The 16143-nt window shown below is 51.4% G+C and overlaps 1 protein-coding gene across 4 annotated transcripts; it reads left to right on the top strand.

Annotated features, from left to right (window-relative positions):
• The first annotated feature begins 47 nt into the window (after positions 1-47).
• Positions 48-14867, top strand: CC2D1B (coiled-coil and C2 domain containing 1B). 4 transcript variants are annotated; one of them, XM_066376273.1, is made up of 25 exons: positions 48-163; positions 2008-2090; positions 3535-3679; positions 5036-5142; positions 5514-5669; positions 6105-6230; positions 6423-6582; positions 6709-6890; positions 7075-7150; positions 7235-7342; positions 7406-7536; positions 7757-7829; positions 8027-8154; positions 8560-8668; positions 8746-8918; positions 9370-9495; positions 10435-10493; positions 10575-10691; positions 11058-11131; positions 11278-11336; positions 11566-11617; positions 11996-12095; positions 12257-12347; positions 13792-13836; positions 14207-14867. In XM_066376273.1, exons 2-25 carry the CDS (start codon positions 2025-2027, stop codon positions 14339-14341), a joined length of 2598 nt encoding a protein of 865 aa, XP_066232370.1. In that variant the 5' UTR covers positions 48-163; positions 2008-2024; the 3' UTR covers positions 14342-14867. The 4 variants fall into 4 exon arrangements, with proteins under 4 accessions (XP_066232370.1, XP_066232371.1, XP_066232369.1 ...); XM_066376274.1 differs by having other exon boundaries at positions 50-186; positions 8566-8668; XM_066376272.1 differs by having other exon boundaries at positions 50-186.
• Positions 14868-16143: the final 1276 nt, after the last annotated feature.

Below are 16143 nucleotides of genomic sequence, written 5' to 3'. Positions count from 1 at the left end.
CGCCACGCTCGTTTCGCCTTGCGCATGCGTATTGCGCGCCGCAGGGACGCGGGGTCACGTGTTTGGGCGCGGGCGGTCTCCGCGGGGAGCCTCTTGTCACGGCTGCCGCCGCGGTCCGGTGGCCACGGCAGCACCGGCCGGTATTGGGCGAGAGAAGGCCCAGGTTGGTTTCGGATTCGCCGCGAGGTATGCCGCGCACCCGCCCCCCGGCGAGGGGTCACCTGGGGACGGCGGGGGAGATGGCATCGGCTGGGGCCGGGCAGGGTGTCTCCTGCCGCGGAGGCGTAGTGCCCTGCGGTTTCGCCACTGCTGCGCTCTCCGCCGCCCTCCTGAGCCCTGAGCCCGGGCGTGGGTTCAGCACTGATTCCCCATCCTGGCGCCCCCGACCCGCAGACTTGGCATGTCCCTGAGCCCACTCACCGCCATTCACCCGAGCCACTGAAACCTGACTCCTGAAGTCGCCGTGGGCGCCCCCTCCCGTTAACCTCACAGCCCTGCTGACTTGACCCCTGACTCTGGGCTCCAACCACTCCTCGCCCCCTTGGCCGGTGCCGTTGCGGGACGGACGGCTTCCTGCCTCCATCCTCCCTTCTGCAGCCAGATGGTTTCTGAATCGCCGACCTGGTTCCGTCACGTCCATTGCCCTCAAAATAATGCCCAGATTAACCTCAGGGTTTAAGGTTTTTTGTTTTTGTTTTTAGTTTTGTCCCTTGCGCAGATTTTCACATGTGCCATTTCCCGTCTCACACTTGAGCCCCATTAATCCCAGGTCTTGAGTTTCCTTGTGCAGGTCAAACTGTTTCTCACCTCAGAACTATTATCAGGTTCTCGCCCTCTGTTTGGAATTCTTTTTCCCAAATTCTACATGACTCAGCACAGGTCCTCTCCTCCAAAAAGCCTTTTCTCCCTATGCAGGGTAAGGGGCAGCACCTGGGCACGCATGGTCCCGGGAGCAGCCCTGTGAGGTTTGCGCCCACTGGTGAAGCTGTCTCCGCCATGGAAACATTTCTTTGAAGTTTGTGAACATGTCAGATCATCCCTGATCTCCCAGTGCCCAGCAAGGGCCTCTGACACACACACACACACACACACACACACACACACACACACACACACACGTAGTCGGGCCTGTGAATGGTTGTGAGATATGAGAATCTAAATGCTGAGCAGAACTATTCAATAGAATTTTTTGTTGTGGTGAAAATGTTCAATATTTGTGCTGACCAGTGGTAGCCAATAATTGAGGAAGTTGATTTTTAATTTAAATATAAATAGCCACATGTGGCTACCCTTTTTTTTTTTTTTTTACAGAGTCAGAGAGAGGGATAGATAGGGACAGACAGACAGGAATGGAGAGAGATGAGAAGTATCAATCATCAATTTTTTGTTGCAACACCTTAGTTGTTCATTGATTGCTTTCTCATATGTGCCTTGACCACGGGCCTTCAGCAGACAGAGTAACCCCTTGCTCAAGTCAGCGACCTTGGGTCCAAGCTGGTGAGCTTTGCTCAAGCCAGTTGAGCCCACGCTCAAGCTGGCGACTTTGGGGGCCTCGAACCTGGGTCCTTCCGCATCCCTGTCCGACGTTCTATCCACTGCGCCACCGCCTGGTCAGATGTGGCTACCATTTTTGACCACACAGCTTTAGAGCTTTTTTGAGTCTCACCCAGCCTTGTGCCCACCCACCCCTTGCCTAGAGTTACTTCCCTGAATCTACCTTCCTAGGACCTCCTCCCCGCTCAGCCTGTTGGGTTTAATCCACATTTGTCAATTCAGTAAATGTCCACACTCCCCACTTAAGCCTATTAACATGTGGTCCCATAGCTTTTCTCTCCCACATTGCCTGCTTCAGTGCTGTACTTCCAGTGTTAGTATTTCATCCTTTGGTCTTCAGCATTGCTTTTTTCTGAGTTGGGAGTTTATGAACCACACCTTATTTAAGATATCACTGTTGGGGAGGGGCATGTAGGCTGCTCCAGTCTAAGTCTTCTATTCTCCACTACTCAGGTATCTAGGCTGCCAAGATGCCAGGGCCAAGACCTCGGAAGGGCCCTCAGGGCAGTGGTCAGGGTGTGGCAGCCGCCAAGCAGGTATGTATATAGGCGTCTTCACCACCCTTGAGAGGGTTCCTAAACAGTGTGGGCAAACCGGGTCACCTATATGGGATCCCCATTAATCCAGAGACTTGGAGTGGTACCTCCTGGTGTTGGCAGAGCCCTTAGAGACACTGACACTAGCCCCTGCCACACTCCAGTGGGAATGAGGCATGAACTGGCCTGTGTTTCAACCCCAGTATATTCCTGCACTGGCCACCTCCACACCAGTGATCTGGAGGGTTCAAGAACCACCCCAGTTTAGGGTGTTCTGATGGGGCCTCAGCGCTCTCGTGGGTTCTGCATTTAGAGCCACGACTCTGCTTGTCAGCCAAGGATACCAGGCTTTGAGAGCTAAGTCCACTGGAAGAGCTTTGCAGATTTAGGGATCTGTTCTCTAATCTTTATTTATTCTGGGTCCTGAGCTGACTTAGTCCATTTTTATTGTCTCAAAAGAGGCAGGTAAAGGAGGTAGTAGGAGAAAGGGCATAGACCAGGGGTCGGGAACCTATGGCTCGCGAGCCAGATGTGGCTCTTTTGATGGCTGCATCTGGCTCGCAGACAAATCTTTAATTAAAAAAATAATAACGTTAAAAATATAAAACATTTTCATATATTACAATCCATTTCCTACTGCTCATGTTCATGGTTGCGGGTGGCTGGAGCCAATCACCACTGTCCTCTGGGACAACACCAAATTTTTATTGGATAACGCTTAACGTACACGGGTCGTTGTATGGCTCTCACGGAATTACATTTTAAAATATGTGGCGTTCATGGCTCTCTCAGCCAAAAAGGTTCCTGACCCCTGGCATAGACTAAAGTCACCTGACTTTATTTTAAATCCTAGCTCTGCCGCTTAGTAGGGTTGTCTCAGTATCATCGGAACCTGGATATGTAAATAGGACCTACCTTTATTTAGAGTAGTCAAATTCATAGAGACAAAGAATGTGGTTACCAGGGGCTGGGTGGAGGGGTGAATGGGGAGTTGTTGTTTAATGGGTACAGTTGCAGTTTTGCAAGATGAAAGAGTTCTGTGGATGGACAGTGATAGCGCAACAGTGTTGTGTATTTAATGCCACTGAACTCTATACTTGAAAATGGTTAAGAAGATAATTTTCATGTTACATGTATTTCATAATTTAAAAAAACAAGACCTACCCCCAAGAATGGTGAGAATAAAGATAATCATGTAGTGCTTATCATGTAGAGCCTAGCAGCTAGTGGTGGTATTGTAATAATAATGAGATTGTAGTCTTACTGAGCTCTTCATATAGAGTCACCAGGGAGTATCCTAAGGGGTAATATTGCATGCCTCGGTTTCCCTTCTGCACATTGGGCCTCAGACAGTGAAGGAACCACTGACCTCTGGGAGACTGGCTGTGTGGCTGGGCCACACCTATGCCCTATGGTGTGATTCCTAAGAAATCTCTGCTCTCAGCTGGGGCTCTTTGTGGAGTTCAACCCCGAGGACATGCTGCTGGGGATGGAGGAGACTGAAGATGATGAGGACCTGGAGGCCGAGCTGCTGTCCCTCACTGGGGAAGCAGGGACCACAAGCAGGAAGCCAGCACCTAAGGGGCAGGGTAAGTTTTCGGTGCTGATCTAGACTTGGTGCTGGGACCAGATAGGTTCAGGCAAGTGGTGGAGAGGTCCTCTTCAGATCATCTGGTTCTCCTGATATCTGTGTTCCCTCTGTAGCACTCCCACCAAGAAGCCATCTTGTGCTGCTCACATACTTGTGTGATGAGCTCAGTCCTTCCCTGGATTGCCCCCTCTTTGTTGTAGACCATCAGCAATCTGATTTTCTGACTGACTCAGGTCCCTAGTCTTAGCCTTAGCCAGGGTCTGGCATAGAGGGGGAGCTCAGCACAGATTGAATCAGGCTCCGATAAGTGCATAGAAGTTGCATCCAGTGAATGAATAAGGGGAATCTTTCTCTCCAGGCTGGAAGAGAACAGGGACCTGATGTATTGGGAGGGTCAAAGGATCTAAATCTTCCTATCTTCTCACCAGGAACCCTCAGAGAAAACCCCCTCCCCAGTCCAGTGTAACCCTGAGCCAAGGATATGGAAGAACCATGCCCTCCATTTTCTCAGTCTGAGCCTTTGGGGTTAGGCGAGCCTGGGTGTGAATCATGGCTCTGTCGCTTAATAGGATTGCAATATTATGAATATTAACATTGGTAGTTCTCAGTTTCTCGTATAAAATGGGGATAATACAACATATCTTACAGAATTATTGTGAAGCTCAAGGAGATAAGTCTTTGCATATGTGTAAGGTGTGGTTAGGAGGGATGAATGGATATGAACAAGTATAGCAAAAATGCCAAGTAGGGGCCCTGGCCGGTTGGCTCAGTGGTAGAGCGTTGGCCTGGCGTGCAGAAGTTCAGGGTTCGAATCCCGGCCAGGGCACACAGGAGAAGCGCCCATCTGCTTCTCCACCCCTCCCCCTCTCCTTCCTCTGTCTCTCTCTTCCCCTCCCGCAGCCGAGGCTCCATTGGAGCAAAGATGGCCCGGGCGCTGGGGATGGCTCCTTGGCCTCTGCCCCAGGCGCTGGAGTGGCTCTGGTCAAGGCAGAGCGACACCCCAGAGGGGCAGAGCATCGCCCCCTGGTGGGCGTGCCGGGTGGATCCCAGTCAGGTGCATGCAGGAGTCTGTCTGACTGTCTCTCCCCATTTCTAGCTTCAGAAAAATACAAAAAAAAAAAAAAAAAAAAAAGATGCCGAGTAGGGAGCAGCTTGTTGCCTTTTAGAGGGTCTAGGAAGGTTTCCCTGCTGTAGGTCTCGAGCTGGGTCATGAAGGAGAAGCAGGAGTTTTACAGGTGGGACTTTTGCTGTGGGAGGACAGGATTTCTACCTGAGTGTAGAAATGTACCATGCATTGAAGACTGCTTTACTCTTCATGGACCTTTTCTGAGGCCCTGACCCTTTGTTCCCCCAGCCCCCTTACCCATCACTCACATCGAGAAGTTGGCAGCAGACTGTATGCGGGATGAGGAGGAGGAAGAGGAGGAAGAAGAAGGGCTGGAGGAGGATACAGACTTGCTGGTGCGTTTGCCAAGCTAGTGTCCAAGGGCTCTGTGGTCAAGCCTGTGAGGCCTGGGGTTTGTCGCTTTCTGTGCTCTTTGAGTGACTGCCCACCTGTTCTTGGGCCCATCTTCCTGACTTCACAGTGTGAAACTAGTTAGTTTCCTTTGATGTCTGGTCTGAACCCTGTACTTGTGGATTCTCAGATTTGTAGACTTCTCTATTTTCAAGGCTGTTCTTAGTCACAGTAAAGAAGTGTTTTGGTAAAGAGGACTTTCAGGCACAGTGACTGATGTTGGGAAGTTCTGCTGGGGGATAGGGACCTTTATTTCAGATCCTACCATAGGTATGGCCACGAAGTTCCCAAGCTCCTGGGACTTGTGTCTCCCCAGGCTGAGCTGCAGGAGGTCCTGGGTGCAGATGAAGGAGTTGGGTCCCTGGATGGCAATGAGACAGCCATCCGGGATAGCACTGAGGAGAAGGGACAGGAAAACATTGAACATCCAGTGCAAACAGCTCTCCTAACAGCTTCAGTCCCAGCGGCTCAGGTAAGTTCTGAAGGGATCCCATGTGCCTTTGATCCCGCGCGTGTCCATGTATAACGTGCCTATGGCCTGGCCTGTGCCTATGGCCTGGCCTGCGTAGGAAGGCTGCAGTAACCCTTTCCAGGGCCCACCTCCAGCAGCGCCCCAAGCAGTGACCGAGCACAGATACTCTTTGGTGCCTGGCTGGCTTCAATGGCCTCTCTGTTCTCCCTGACCATCCCCTGCAGCCATCCACAGCTTGTCTGGGCCTCTGTGTTTGCCTCTGGTATGGCCTCAGTCCTCTCTAGTAAGTCTTTGCCTCCTCCTTGAGGCTTTTAGGCTCATCCTTCTCCTTGAGTCCAAGAGCTCCGTTTTCTGGGGCAGCTTCCTTGCAGGGAGGGAGCAGCAAGGGCCTAGCTGGTCCTGAAGTGGCCAGGCCCTGAGCTGGAGTATCTACAGGCTGGAGGGCCTCAGGGGCTGCAGACTCTGCTGGAAGATCGGATCCACAATTACCAGGAGGCTGCGGCTGGTGCCAAGGAGGCAGGTGAAGCAGCCAAAGCCAGGCGCTGTGAGCGTGGCCTCAAGGTAGGCTGGGCCCCGCCAGGGAGCAGGGCTGGGAGGAGTGGGGCTGAGGTCGCGGGTAAGGCAGCAAGAGTTTGGGCCAGTAGAGGTATGGCCTCCCTGCTGGCTTTGTGGAGGTGAAGCATCTCTGACCTATCTTCAGGCAGGGTCTATGCCAAGATGGCTAACTGGGTTTCTGGTTCTTCTCTCCCTCAGACTCTAGAGTCCCAGTTGGCTGCTGTGAGGAGAGGCAGGAAGATCAATGAGGATGAGATCCCACCACCAGTGGCCTTGGGCAAGAAACCCCCGGTCCCCCAGGAAATAACCAACAGGAGCCCCGAGGCAGACCCTCCTGCTCCCCCCACCATGTTGCCAGGTATCTAGTTCCCAAGGTCAGAGCCCACTCCCCATCCTGCCTCTGTCCATTGTCTTTAGTCACACCTTTCCTGAGGGCACTTGCAATCCAAGGTGTGCCCCTCTTTGGGCTTTTGTTTTTCCATAGACAACTCTTCCCAGTCTGAGACAAGCCTCTTGGGCAGCCCTGGCATTTCTGCCCCTCCCAGTTCAGACCCAGATCCACGGGCCCTGTTGTCGGCCCGACAGAAAGAGTACAAAGTGGCTGCCCTGAATGCCAAGCGGGCTGGAGACCTAGATCATGCCCGAGAGCTCATGAGGATCGGGAAGGTATGACATCAGGCCCAGGGGCCCTGTGTCCAACCCCTTTTTTCACAGTTTGGGGTAGTGACCTGCTCAAGATTGCACAGTTGGGGACTGGACTTGAGTGAGACTAGCCTGAGGGGCAGTTTTTCAGCACAGGCTCTTGAGGTTTCCTGGCTTATGTCCACGCCTGCTTTTTATACTACTGCAGAGATTTGGTGCCGTCCTGGAGGCCCTGGAGAAGGGACAGCCTGTGGACCTGAGTGCCATGCCCCCGGCACCTGAAGGTCAGTATGGGGATGGTAGAGGGAACCTGCTTGGGCTGGGACTGTCCAGGCACCTCCACCCACACTTCTGCTCTGGGTCCCCAGACCTGAAGCCCCTCCCACAGGCTTCTAAGGCCCTCACAGCATCCTCAGTACCCCCAGCAGTGGAGCGACTGCAGCCAGTGATGACCTCTGACACCCCAGCAACTCCAGGTAGGATGGGATGGTAGGGCTGGGGAGACGTAGGCAGAGCTGATGCTATCTCCTTCTCTCAAGTGGCCCATACTGAGCCACAGACAGTGCTGGACGCCCTGCAGCAGAGGCTGAACAAGTACCGGGAGGCAGGCATCCAGGCCCGGGGCAGCGGGGACGAGCGAAAGGCCCGGATGCATGAACGCATTGCCAAGGTGGGCTGCAGCCATGAACCCCTGCATGTGTGAGCCTCTCTCTCTGGCTGGCTGCTCTGTGTCTGCTCTTGCAGATAGCCCTGGTCTGAGTCTCCCATCTGTCTCTCCTGAGCTTTTGCTTTTTCAGGGGCTCCTTTTTTCCCCTGGAGCTGCTGTCTCTCCCTGTGTGACACCTGCAGACTGCTGCCCACCATAGGTACCTCCCTCACTTCCCTTGCAGCAATATCAAGATGCCATTCGAGCGCACCGAGCAGGACGCAGAGTTGATTTTGCTGAGTTGCCTGTTCCTCCAGGTAAGTGGTGCTTGGCCTACGGTATTTATGAGGTCTCTGAGGGGGAGTGGGGAAATGATTCCTCAAGAATCTGCCTCTGCTCTGGGATCACCCATCCCAGCCATGGCTAGGAGGATCCAGCTAAGGCCCACTGCAACCTAGTGCCTCCCTGAGGGTACCCTCCCCCTCCCGCAGCTATCTGTCTCTTTCTCCCACAGGGTTCCCCCCCATCCCTGGTCTGGAACCCACTGTGGGCACTGAGGAGGATGCAGTAGCAGCCACTTTAGCAGCTGCCCAGAAACTAGCCTCCGAGGACACAGCGCCAGCAGACGAGGATGAGGATGAGGTTTGGCTGAGGGCCCAAGACTCCAGGGTGTTGTGGGGGTTAAACCCAGACCCTATGGTCCATACTAACAAACCCAGTGAAGTAGCTATTCTTTCTTCCATTTTACAGAAAAAAAAAGCTTTGGCCAAGGGTATCCAGATAGGTGTTAGCAGAGCTAGATTCAAATTGAGGTCTTTCTTACTCCAGAGCATGGGTTCAATCCCCAGTACTCTGCTCTTTGCTGTTGGGAAGGTTAACTCAAAGTTTTTGAGGCTTTTTCTAGCTGAGAGTCTCCAGGGCCCACAAGGGGAGGCCATTCATCTCAGGTCACACAGCAAGTTAGTGCAGTATTAGGAAGAGAACAAGTCTGGGAGCTGCGGCTGGGGTGGGGAGCAGATCCCGTGACATCCACCTGGGCACCTGCAGGATGAGCCTCCAGCCCAGGCCCCAGCACCCAAGAAGCCTCTGGTCCCTTCATCCCGGCCCCTGCCTGAGCCCAAGGCCTCAAGTTCTAAGGAGTCACTGAGTCCCTCTGGTGAGTTGGGGAAAATAGAGGATAAAGATTCTAGTGAGCAGCACCCATGGCTCTAATCAGCATCGCTCTCCTTGCAGTGCGGGAGCAGCTGGCACTGCTAGAGGCCCGCAAACTGCAGTACCAGCGGGCAGCCCTGCAGGCCAAGCGTGGCCAGGACTTGGAACAGGCCAAAGCTCATCTGCGGCTGGCCAAATGCCTTGAGGCTCAGATCATGCAGGTCCGAGCTGGCCGACCTGTGGACCTCTCCAAGGTGAGTCCCACCTGGTTAAGCAGCAGGACTTGTCAGGCAGAAGAGGCAGGTGGCAGGTTTGACAGCAGGGTTGTGAACAAGGCAGGTGCTTGGATGCCAGTGCCCACTGTCGTTAGTCATCCCTTTCCTGAGAGGTCCTCAGGCCAGCCTGACAGGTGGGACTTGGATAGGTTGTGGTGACTACTGGGAAAGAGCCTTTTGTTTATGCTTCTCTCTACCCCTTGGCTCCAAGAGAGGCCGGGAAAAGCCAGGCAGGCTGTCTGAGGCAGAGATGACAAGGTAGGGCGAGGCCAGAGGGAGGCAGTCTGGGGTATAATGGGAGGCCAGGAGTTCCCATCACTGGTGGTTAGTAGAAGTTGGAGAAACATTGTTTGGATTCCTGCATTTGTTCAGATCAGTAGAGGGATAATCTGACTCTTGGGGCCCCTGAGGGGCCTTGTGACCTGGGCAGGTGCCTTCACCCTTGACGGATGAGGAGGGTGACTTTATCCTCATTCATCACGAAGACCTGCGCCTCTCCCAGAAGGCTGAGGAGGTGTACGCCCAGCTACAAAAAATGCTTCTTGGGCAACATGAGGTCAGTTGACTGCTTGTCTCTCTTTCCTTCAGTGCCTACAGCCTCCCTTTGGGGAAAGGCATGGGGCTCAGACCAGATAGGCCTGGATTCAAATTCTATCTCTTCTACTTACTGTGACTTTGGGCAAGACGCTTCCCCTCTCAACAACATTTTCATCTGTAAAATGGAATATGGAATGATTAATATCCCAGGGTGGTTATGAAGCTCAAACAATAGGAAAGGGAAGTGCTCTGAAGATAGGAGAAAGTGTTAGGGGACACACACACACACACACACACACACATATGTACATTACACATATATATATGTATGTGTGTGTGTGTGTAATGTACATATATGTATATTAGTATGTATCAATCTGAACTGCTGCCACCAAATCTCCTTTCTTTCTTTTTGAGAGAGACAAAGAAAAGCATCAACTTAGAGTTGCAGCACCTTAGTTGTTCATTGATTGCTTTCTCATATGTGCCTTGACCTGGGGGCTCCAGCCGAGCAGTGACCCCTTGCTCAAGCCAGTGACCTTGGGCTCAAGCCAGCGACCATGTGGTCAAGTCTGTGATCCCACGCTCAAGCTAGCTACCCCGCGCTCAAGCTGGATGAGCCTGCACTCAAGCCGGCGACCTCAGGGATTTGAATCTGGGTCCTCAGAGTCCCAGGTCGACGCTCTATCCACTGCACCACCACCTGGTCAGGCAAAAGTCTCCTTTCTGAAGTGATGTTTCTATTAGGTTTTGAAGGAAAATGAGGAGTTTGCTAAGTGAATTTTGGAGAATAGCTGTCCTCAGGAAAGGAAACAACAAAAACTTAGGGACTTGGAAATAGTGTTTTTGGGGAGGGGATATGTGTTGGGGGAGGAGTGAGGTGAGACTAGAAGGTTGAAGCTTTCTGAAGTAAGGCCGCTAAAGCCAACCTAGACCCACTCTGGGCTTCTATTTTCAGAAATGTCTGCTGTTTTCCAAGCAGTTCATGCACCAGGGCAATGTGGCTGAGACTACCCGGTAAATACAAGGGCTGGGACATGTGGGGAGGGAGCAGAAAAGGAACCCTGTCATGCTGATGAGTGCACCCGTCCCTGTCAGGTTTGAGAAGCTTGCTCAGGACCGCAAGAAGCAGCTTGAGATCCTGCAGCTGGCCCAGGCTCAGGGCCTTGACCCTCCTAGCCACCACTTTGAGTTGAAGACATTCCAGACTGTGAGGTACCAAAGGCTAAGAGACAGTGTCTCCATGCAGGGATGGGCCAAGAGAGTGGGAGCCAAGGTTGGAGATGGGCCCCTTTAGTAAGAATTCTAAGGCTTGGCCCTGCTGTAGGCACTGGGCTTGGGGATGTAGGAGGTAGGACATGGTACCTGCTTGTGAAGAGCTCAGAGCTCTGGGTGGTGGGGGAAGGGGCTCTGGACCGAGGTCTTTGTGCCAGCTCTGCTGCTCCTAACCCAGACAAACTTTGCCTCCCTGGGCCCACTCTGTTCCTGACCACCACCCAGAAAGGCAGGCAGTCCCTGGAAGAGGGGATCCTTTCCTGCTACACTCCTTAACGTTGTGCTCTTTCTTCTTCCTGGCTATAGGATCTTCTCAGAACTCAACAGCACAGAAATGCATCTGATCATTGTCCGGGGAATGAACCTCCCAGCCCCTCCAGGTAGCCCTCGGGCCACCCCTACTCCAGGAAGCTCTTGGCCGGACACTCTGCCCCTGGCCAATAAGGAGGCACTAGCTTCCCCTCTATCACAAGTGCTGGGCCCCTGGCTACTCCCTCTAACCCTGTCTCCCCTTTCTTCTTTATAGGGGTGACCCCTGATGACTTGGATGCTTTTGTGCGGTTTGAGTTCCACTACCCTAACTCGGTGAGGGTCAGGTAGAGGGAGGACCTTTTGAACCCCACCTTCTGTTCTAGGACCCTGTGCTCAATTTCTCCCAATCCTTGGGAGATCTGCCTATTGGGGGGGGGGTTTGAAGACCCTTAGGCCCATTTTCTGTAGGCATCCCTTCCTTCAACACTGACTTAGCCGAGTTCTGGGCCCTATGTACCTGTTTTTTTCAAGTTGCTCTGACTTCTCCCTCTTACTGTTTCAGGACCAAGCTCAAAAAAGCAAAACAGCTGTGGTGAAGAACACAAATTCTCCAGGTGAGGGCTGCTGTTGTATCCCTTTTATTCTGATATGTGTGCAGCACTAAGGCAAGTATTATCACCACTCTTCTCATGTAGGTGGGAAAACTGAGACTAGAAAAGGTACAGGGACTTGCCTGTGGCCCTAAGCAAAGAGGTGGTAGAAATGAAACTTGAATCTAGGAGTCCTGACTCCCAATTCCAAGTCCCTCCCACTTTAGTATAAGCTGTGCCTAATAAGAGTACACCAAGTGGACTTCCAAGAGCAGGACCTAGAGGCTTGACTACCCTTTGGTGGTAGTCTCTCTGAATTGCAGGCAGAGCCATCCAGAGCAGAGGCCAGCCCCTAGGTCTGTTGCCACCAGAGCCAAGCCCTTTCTTCTCTCACTCTTGCAGAATTTGATCAACTCTTCAAACTAAATATCAACCGAAACCACCGGGGTTTCAGGAGGGTGATCCAAAGCAAAGGAATCAAGTTTGAAATCTTCCATAAAGGGTGAGGCCCCTGACTGTAAGTCATACTGCCGAGGTAGCTTGGGAGGAAGGACAGGCTTCTGTTGTTGCTGTTGCCCCTGCTACTCCTCAGGTTTCTTGTTCTGGGCTCAGCCAGCTCTTTTCCTGCCCAGTCCAATCTTCTGTTGACTGTTGGCTCCCCAGATCCTTCTTCAGAAGTGACAAGCTGGTTGGCACAGCCCACCTGAAACTGGAACGGCTGGAGAATGAGTGTGAGATCAGAGAGATTTTGGAGGTAAGACCCAGGGATTGTGGAGGTAGGGTGGGTAAACCAGAGGACTTGGCAAGAGAAAAGCCAGCCTTCATTGAGGACTGGTCCCTCTTGCAGGATTTTTGTGCCCATTAAAAGGATCCGTAAGTGTGCTATTGAATAGGTTCTATGCCCATTTCACAAATGAAGACAGAGGGTCTGATAAAATTTTACAGCATCGCCCATTCAGAAAGTATACTCTTTCCTCAACACTCTGAGCCACTCAAGTTCCCAGGGATGGTGGGTTACAGGGTCCTGGAGAAGTCTGGTCATTGCTGTCAACTTGGCATATTCAAACTCCTAGGTTTTGGGCCGGGGCAGAGTTATGGTTGGGGCAGTTGTGTGGCAGCTTTAAGTGGAACAAGCTCTGGACATAAAGTTGATATAAGGTATTTCAAAATCAGGGACCCACTACAATGAAGCTAGTCTGTTTAGGAATTGGCCCCAGACATCTCCTTAAGCTTCTGTGAACTCATCAGATTTCACAGACTGAATCCAAGAGCTTGCCTCTGACAAATGAGGAAACTAAGGTCCAGAAAGGAGGTTATGTCCCTGGCAGAGTGTGGCCAGCCCTCGCTATTGCTTTCGTACATAGGGCTTATTCTGCTATGATGCACCTCCTTCTCTCCCTCCACCACCTTTTGGGGGGAGTTTGGGTTTCTTTTTTTAAACAGATTCAGAGAGAGGGACAGGGACAGACAGGAAGGGAGAGAGATGAGAAGCATCAATTCTTCACAGCTCCTTAGTTGTTCATTGATTGCTTTCTCATATGTGCCTTGACTGAGGGGCTACAGCAGACCGAGGGACCCCTTGCTCAGGCTAGCGATGCTCCGTTCAAGCCAGATGAGCCTGCGCTCAAGCTGGTGACCTTGGGGTTTCGAACCCAAGTCCTCCCAGTTTTATGCTCTATCTACTGCGCCACCGCCTGGTCAGGCTGGGGGAGTTTTTCTTAAGCGGAGCCTGCTCTGTATTGGCCACATTGATGGTGGTTAACACTTTTCGAGCCTGCAGCACTCCCTCCCTGCCCAGGAGGGAGGCAGCATGGTTGGGGGGAAGGAACCCTTGGCCTAGGTTCTAGTCCTGGCCTTGCCACAGTGGCTGTGTAATGTAATGTCCATTCTGGGCATTGTTTTCAGGCTACACCTTTAAGCTGGAGCATTTCTTCCAGGAGTTGCCATGGAGAAACTGAGTGAGCAGAACTCTAGCTTTCACATCTCCACCTCAGAGCATTGAATCTTATTTGAATTTACGTATTATTTTTTAAATAAGACTTACCTAAAACCACAACCAGGGTTGTCATGAAGTGGAGACTCCTATGTTGGTACTGCAGGATGTCTTAGGTCCTCACTCTTTACTCGTGAGCATAGGGTGCTGCCTGTTCCCAGCCTGTCCCCATCAGCTACCATCTCCCTCTCTGCGGTCCTCACAGGTCCTGGATGGAAGGAAGCCTACAGGGGGCAAGCTGGAGGTGAAGGTGAGGCTGCGGGAGCCCCTGAGTGGCCAGGATGTGCAGATGGTCACTGAAAACTGGCTGGTCCTGGAGCCCAGGGGCCTGTGAGGTGGGCAGCTCTCTGGGTCCTCAGAACCCCTACTCTGGCCCCACAGGGACAGTTCAGTGCTCAGCTCATATCTGAGGAGAAAGTCTTAAGAATTTCTCATCTGTGATGATGATCAAGAAGCAAAACTACTGGGTAGGGCTTGGGCTGCGTTTCTTTGGATCCTCAGTAGAACCTGGGAGGGAACTTAAACTTTTCCAGGTCTGTTTTCAGGAAATCCATTCTAAACTGTATATTCACTGCAGTTTAGATTTACTTCCTACCTTCTGTGCTTTGTGCCTTGTACAGCTGACGGTCAGCGCTGGGAGAGGAGCCAGGCTAGTGGCTGTGTGCGGAAGTGTCCTTTCCCAGCTTTGCTGGCTGCAGAAGCCTTTGTACATAAGGGAGACAGATGCTGCTGCACGAACACCAAAGACCTACTAAGTACGTGCATTACTGACTGCGGCCCTGGTCTTTCCTGTTGCTGGCCTCTTCCTAGGCTTCCACACCAAAGCAGGCTGGATTCCAGTTGCTGCCTCCCCCTCCCCCTGGGCAAACGCAAGGATAACGTCATTGCTCTGTGCCATGGAGTCCTGCAGTCCCTTAACCCCTGTGCAGCAGTTGTGTGCAGCTTACCTCAGCCCCTAGTTGCAACATTTCTGAATGTGCCTTTAAAAGAGATGACTGTAAAGGGTGGGAGAACTTGAGAGTGATCAGAACCACCCCCTGCTTAGGATCGGGCAGGGTTCTGTGACTCCTTTGACGGTGGCATCCTATGCCACAACTCAGTTCACCCCAGCTCTGCCTGTGCCTTTTCCTGACAGCAGCTGCATTTCCCTCCCTGCTTCCCAAGCTGTCAGTGGAGAAAGGAAGTTATGTTCTGGACTATGTGGTGGGAAGTAGCAAAGCTGTAATCTTGGGTACAGTCCATGCACCTAACAGTAAAGACTTCTAACTAGAAAAAAAAAAACCCATAAGATTTTATATAGCCATTTTTATTTGAGAAACTAAGTCTAATTCACTCATAGGGGTTTTATACTCTACACAGAGTAATCATTAAAGTCCTAAACAAAAGTCCTATCACTTTTTAAAAGCCAGAGTAGCAGTAACATTTAATTGACAGCAACTGCTGCTACGGCTTTCTCTTGAGAATGGGCAGAGGAGCCGCAGGGAAAGCCATAGGTGATCAGCTGAGCACCTAGGGAAAGCCCTTAGTTCTTTCCAACAAATTCTCCTTTGGCTTTATTTTTTCAAATGGATGAAGACAGAAGAATTTACAGTTGCAATAGATTTAATATTCAAAACTTCAGTACTCTACATTTCTTAGAAATAAACTTTAACCTCCCACCCGCACCCCTTTTTGAAGCATTAGCTTAAGTTCAACAAAGCATTCCTCAAGGTCATTTTTTAAAGGCTCTAAGTGAAGCAGATACATTCAGCTTACTGACCACTACAGCACGGCGTAAGCACAGCTCAGGGATTGAGGGGTTTTTGTGTCCTTTTCTGGGATAGGGCTGGACCGTGCTTCCCTGCCCTGAATAGCAGATCTTTTAATGGGTAACTGCACAAAGGACAGATGACTTTTTTACAAGAGCTTTCTGGCCAGTCTTCCTTACCACGTCAGAGTGAACTACCAAAATTTTCACAGATGTAAATTTGACACTTAATGGCAGTTACATCTATGTGTCAAACAAGTAGTAATCGAGAATGAAAAGGAAGGTTGTCAGCCTTGGTCAGGTGACCTAGAGCAAAAGGTGGCCAGGAGGGTTTATCCCCTCAGGGTTCATCCACAAAGGTTCCAACCAGCCCCTAAGAATTTCTAAACTCTGGTCTCTGCTGGAATGCCCTGTTCTGATTTCATAGGAAGTATTCTCTGGCTCTCAGATTTCCGTTCGCGCAGCCTGTTCAGTTTTAGTCTCCTTATGCTCTTTACCTTTTGGAAAACAACCTCCAGGCTGAGGGAGACAAGACAAAGCTACCCACTGGTCTTGGAGACTGAAGTTCTGAAAGAGCCTTTGTTGTAGCCAAGGCATGCAGGGGTCACTGGTAGTAAGAGTAGCCTGCCCACTCTCATCTTGTCCTGAGATTTACCCAAATGCAACAACCAAACATTGGAGATTAGTGACTCATGGGCAGCTGGAAATCAGCCATGGCCCAAATAATTTTTAAATTTTAAATTCTCTTTTCAATCTAGTGCAAGTCACACTTTCTTCTGAATTAGCAAATTGACTAAAACATGGAAGAAA

Source organism: Saccopteryx leptura, chromosome 3, assembly GCF_036850995.1.
Source record: "Saccopteryx leptura isolate mSacLep1 chromosome 3, mSacLep1_pri_phased_curated, whole genome shotgun sequence".
Taxonomy (NCBI): domain Eukaryota; kingdom Metazoa; phylum Chordata; class Mammalia; order Chiroptera; family Emballonuridae; genus Saccopteryx; species Saccopteryx leptura.
The sequence above is the reverse complement of the archived record's forward strand: the minus strand, read 5'-3'. Positions and strand labels throughout refer to the sequence as shown.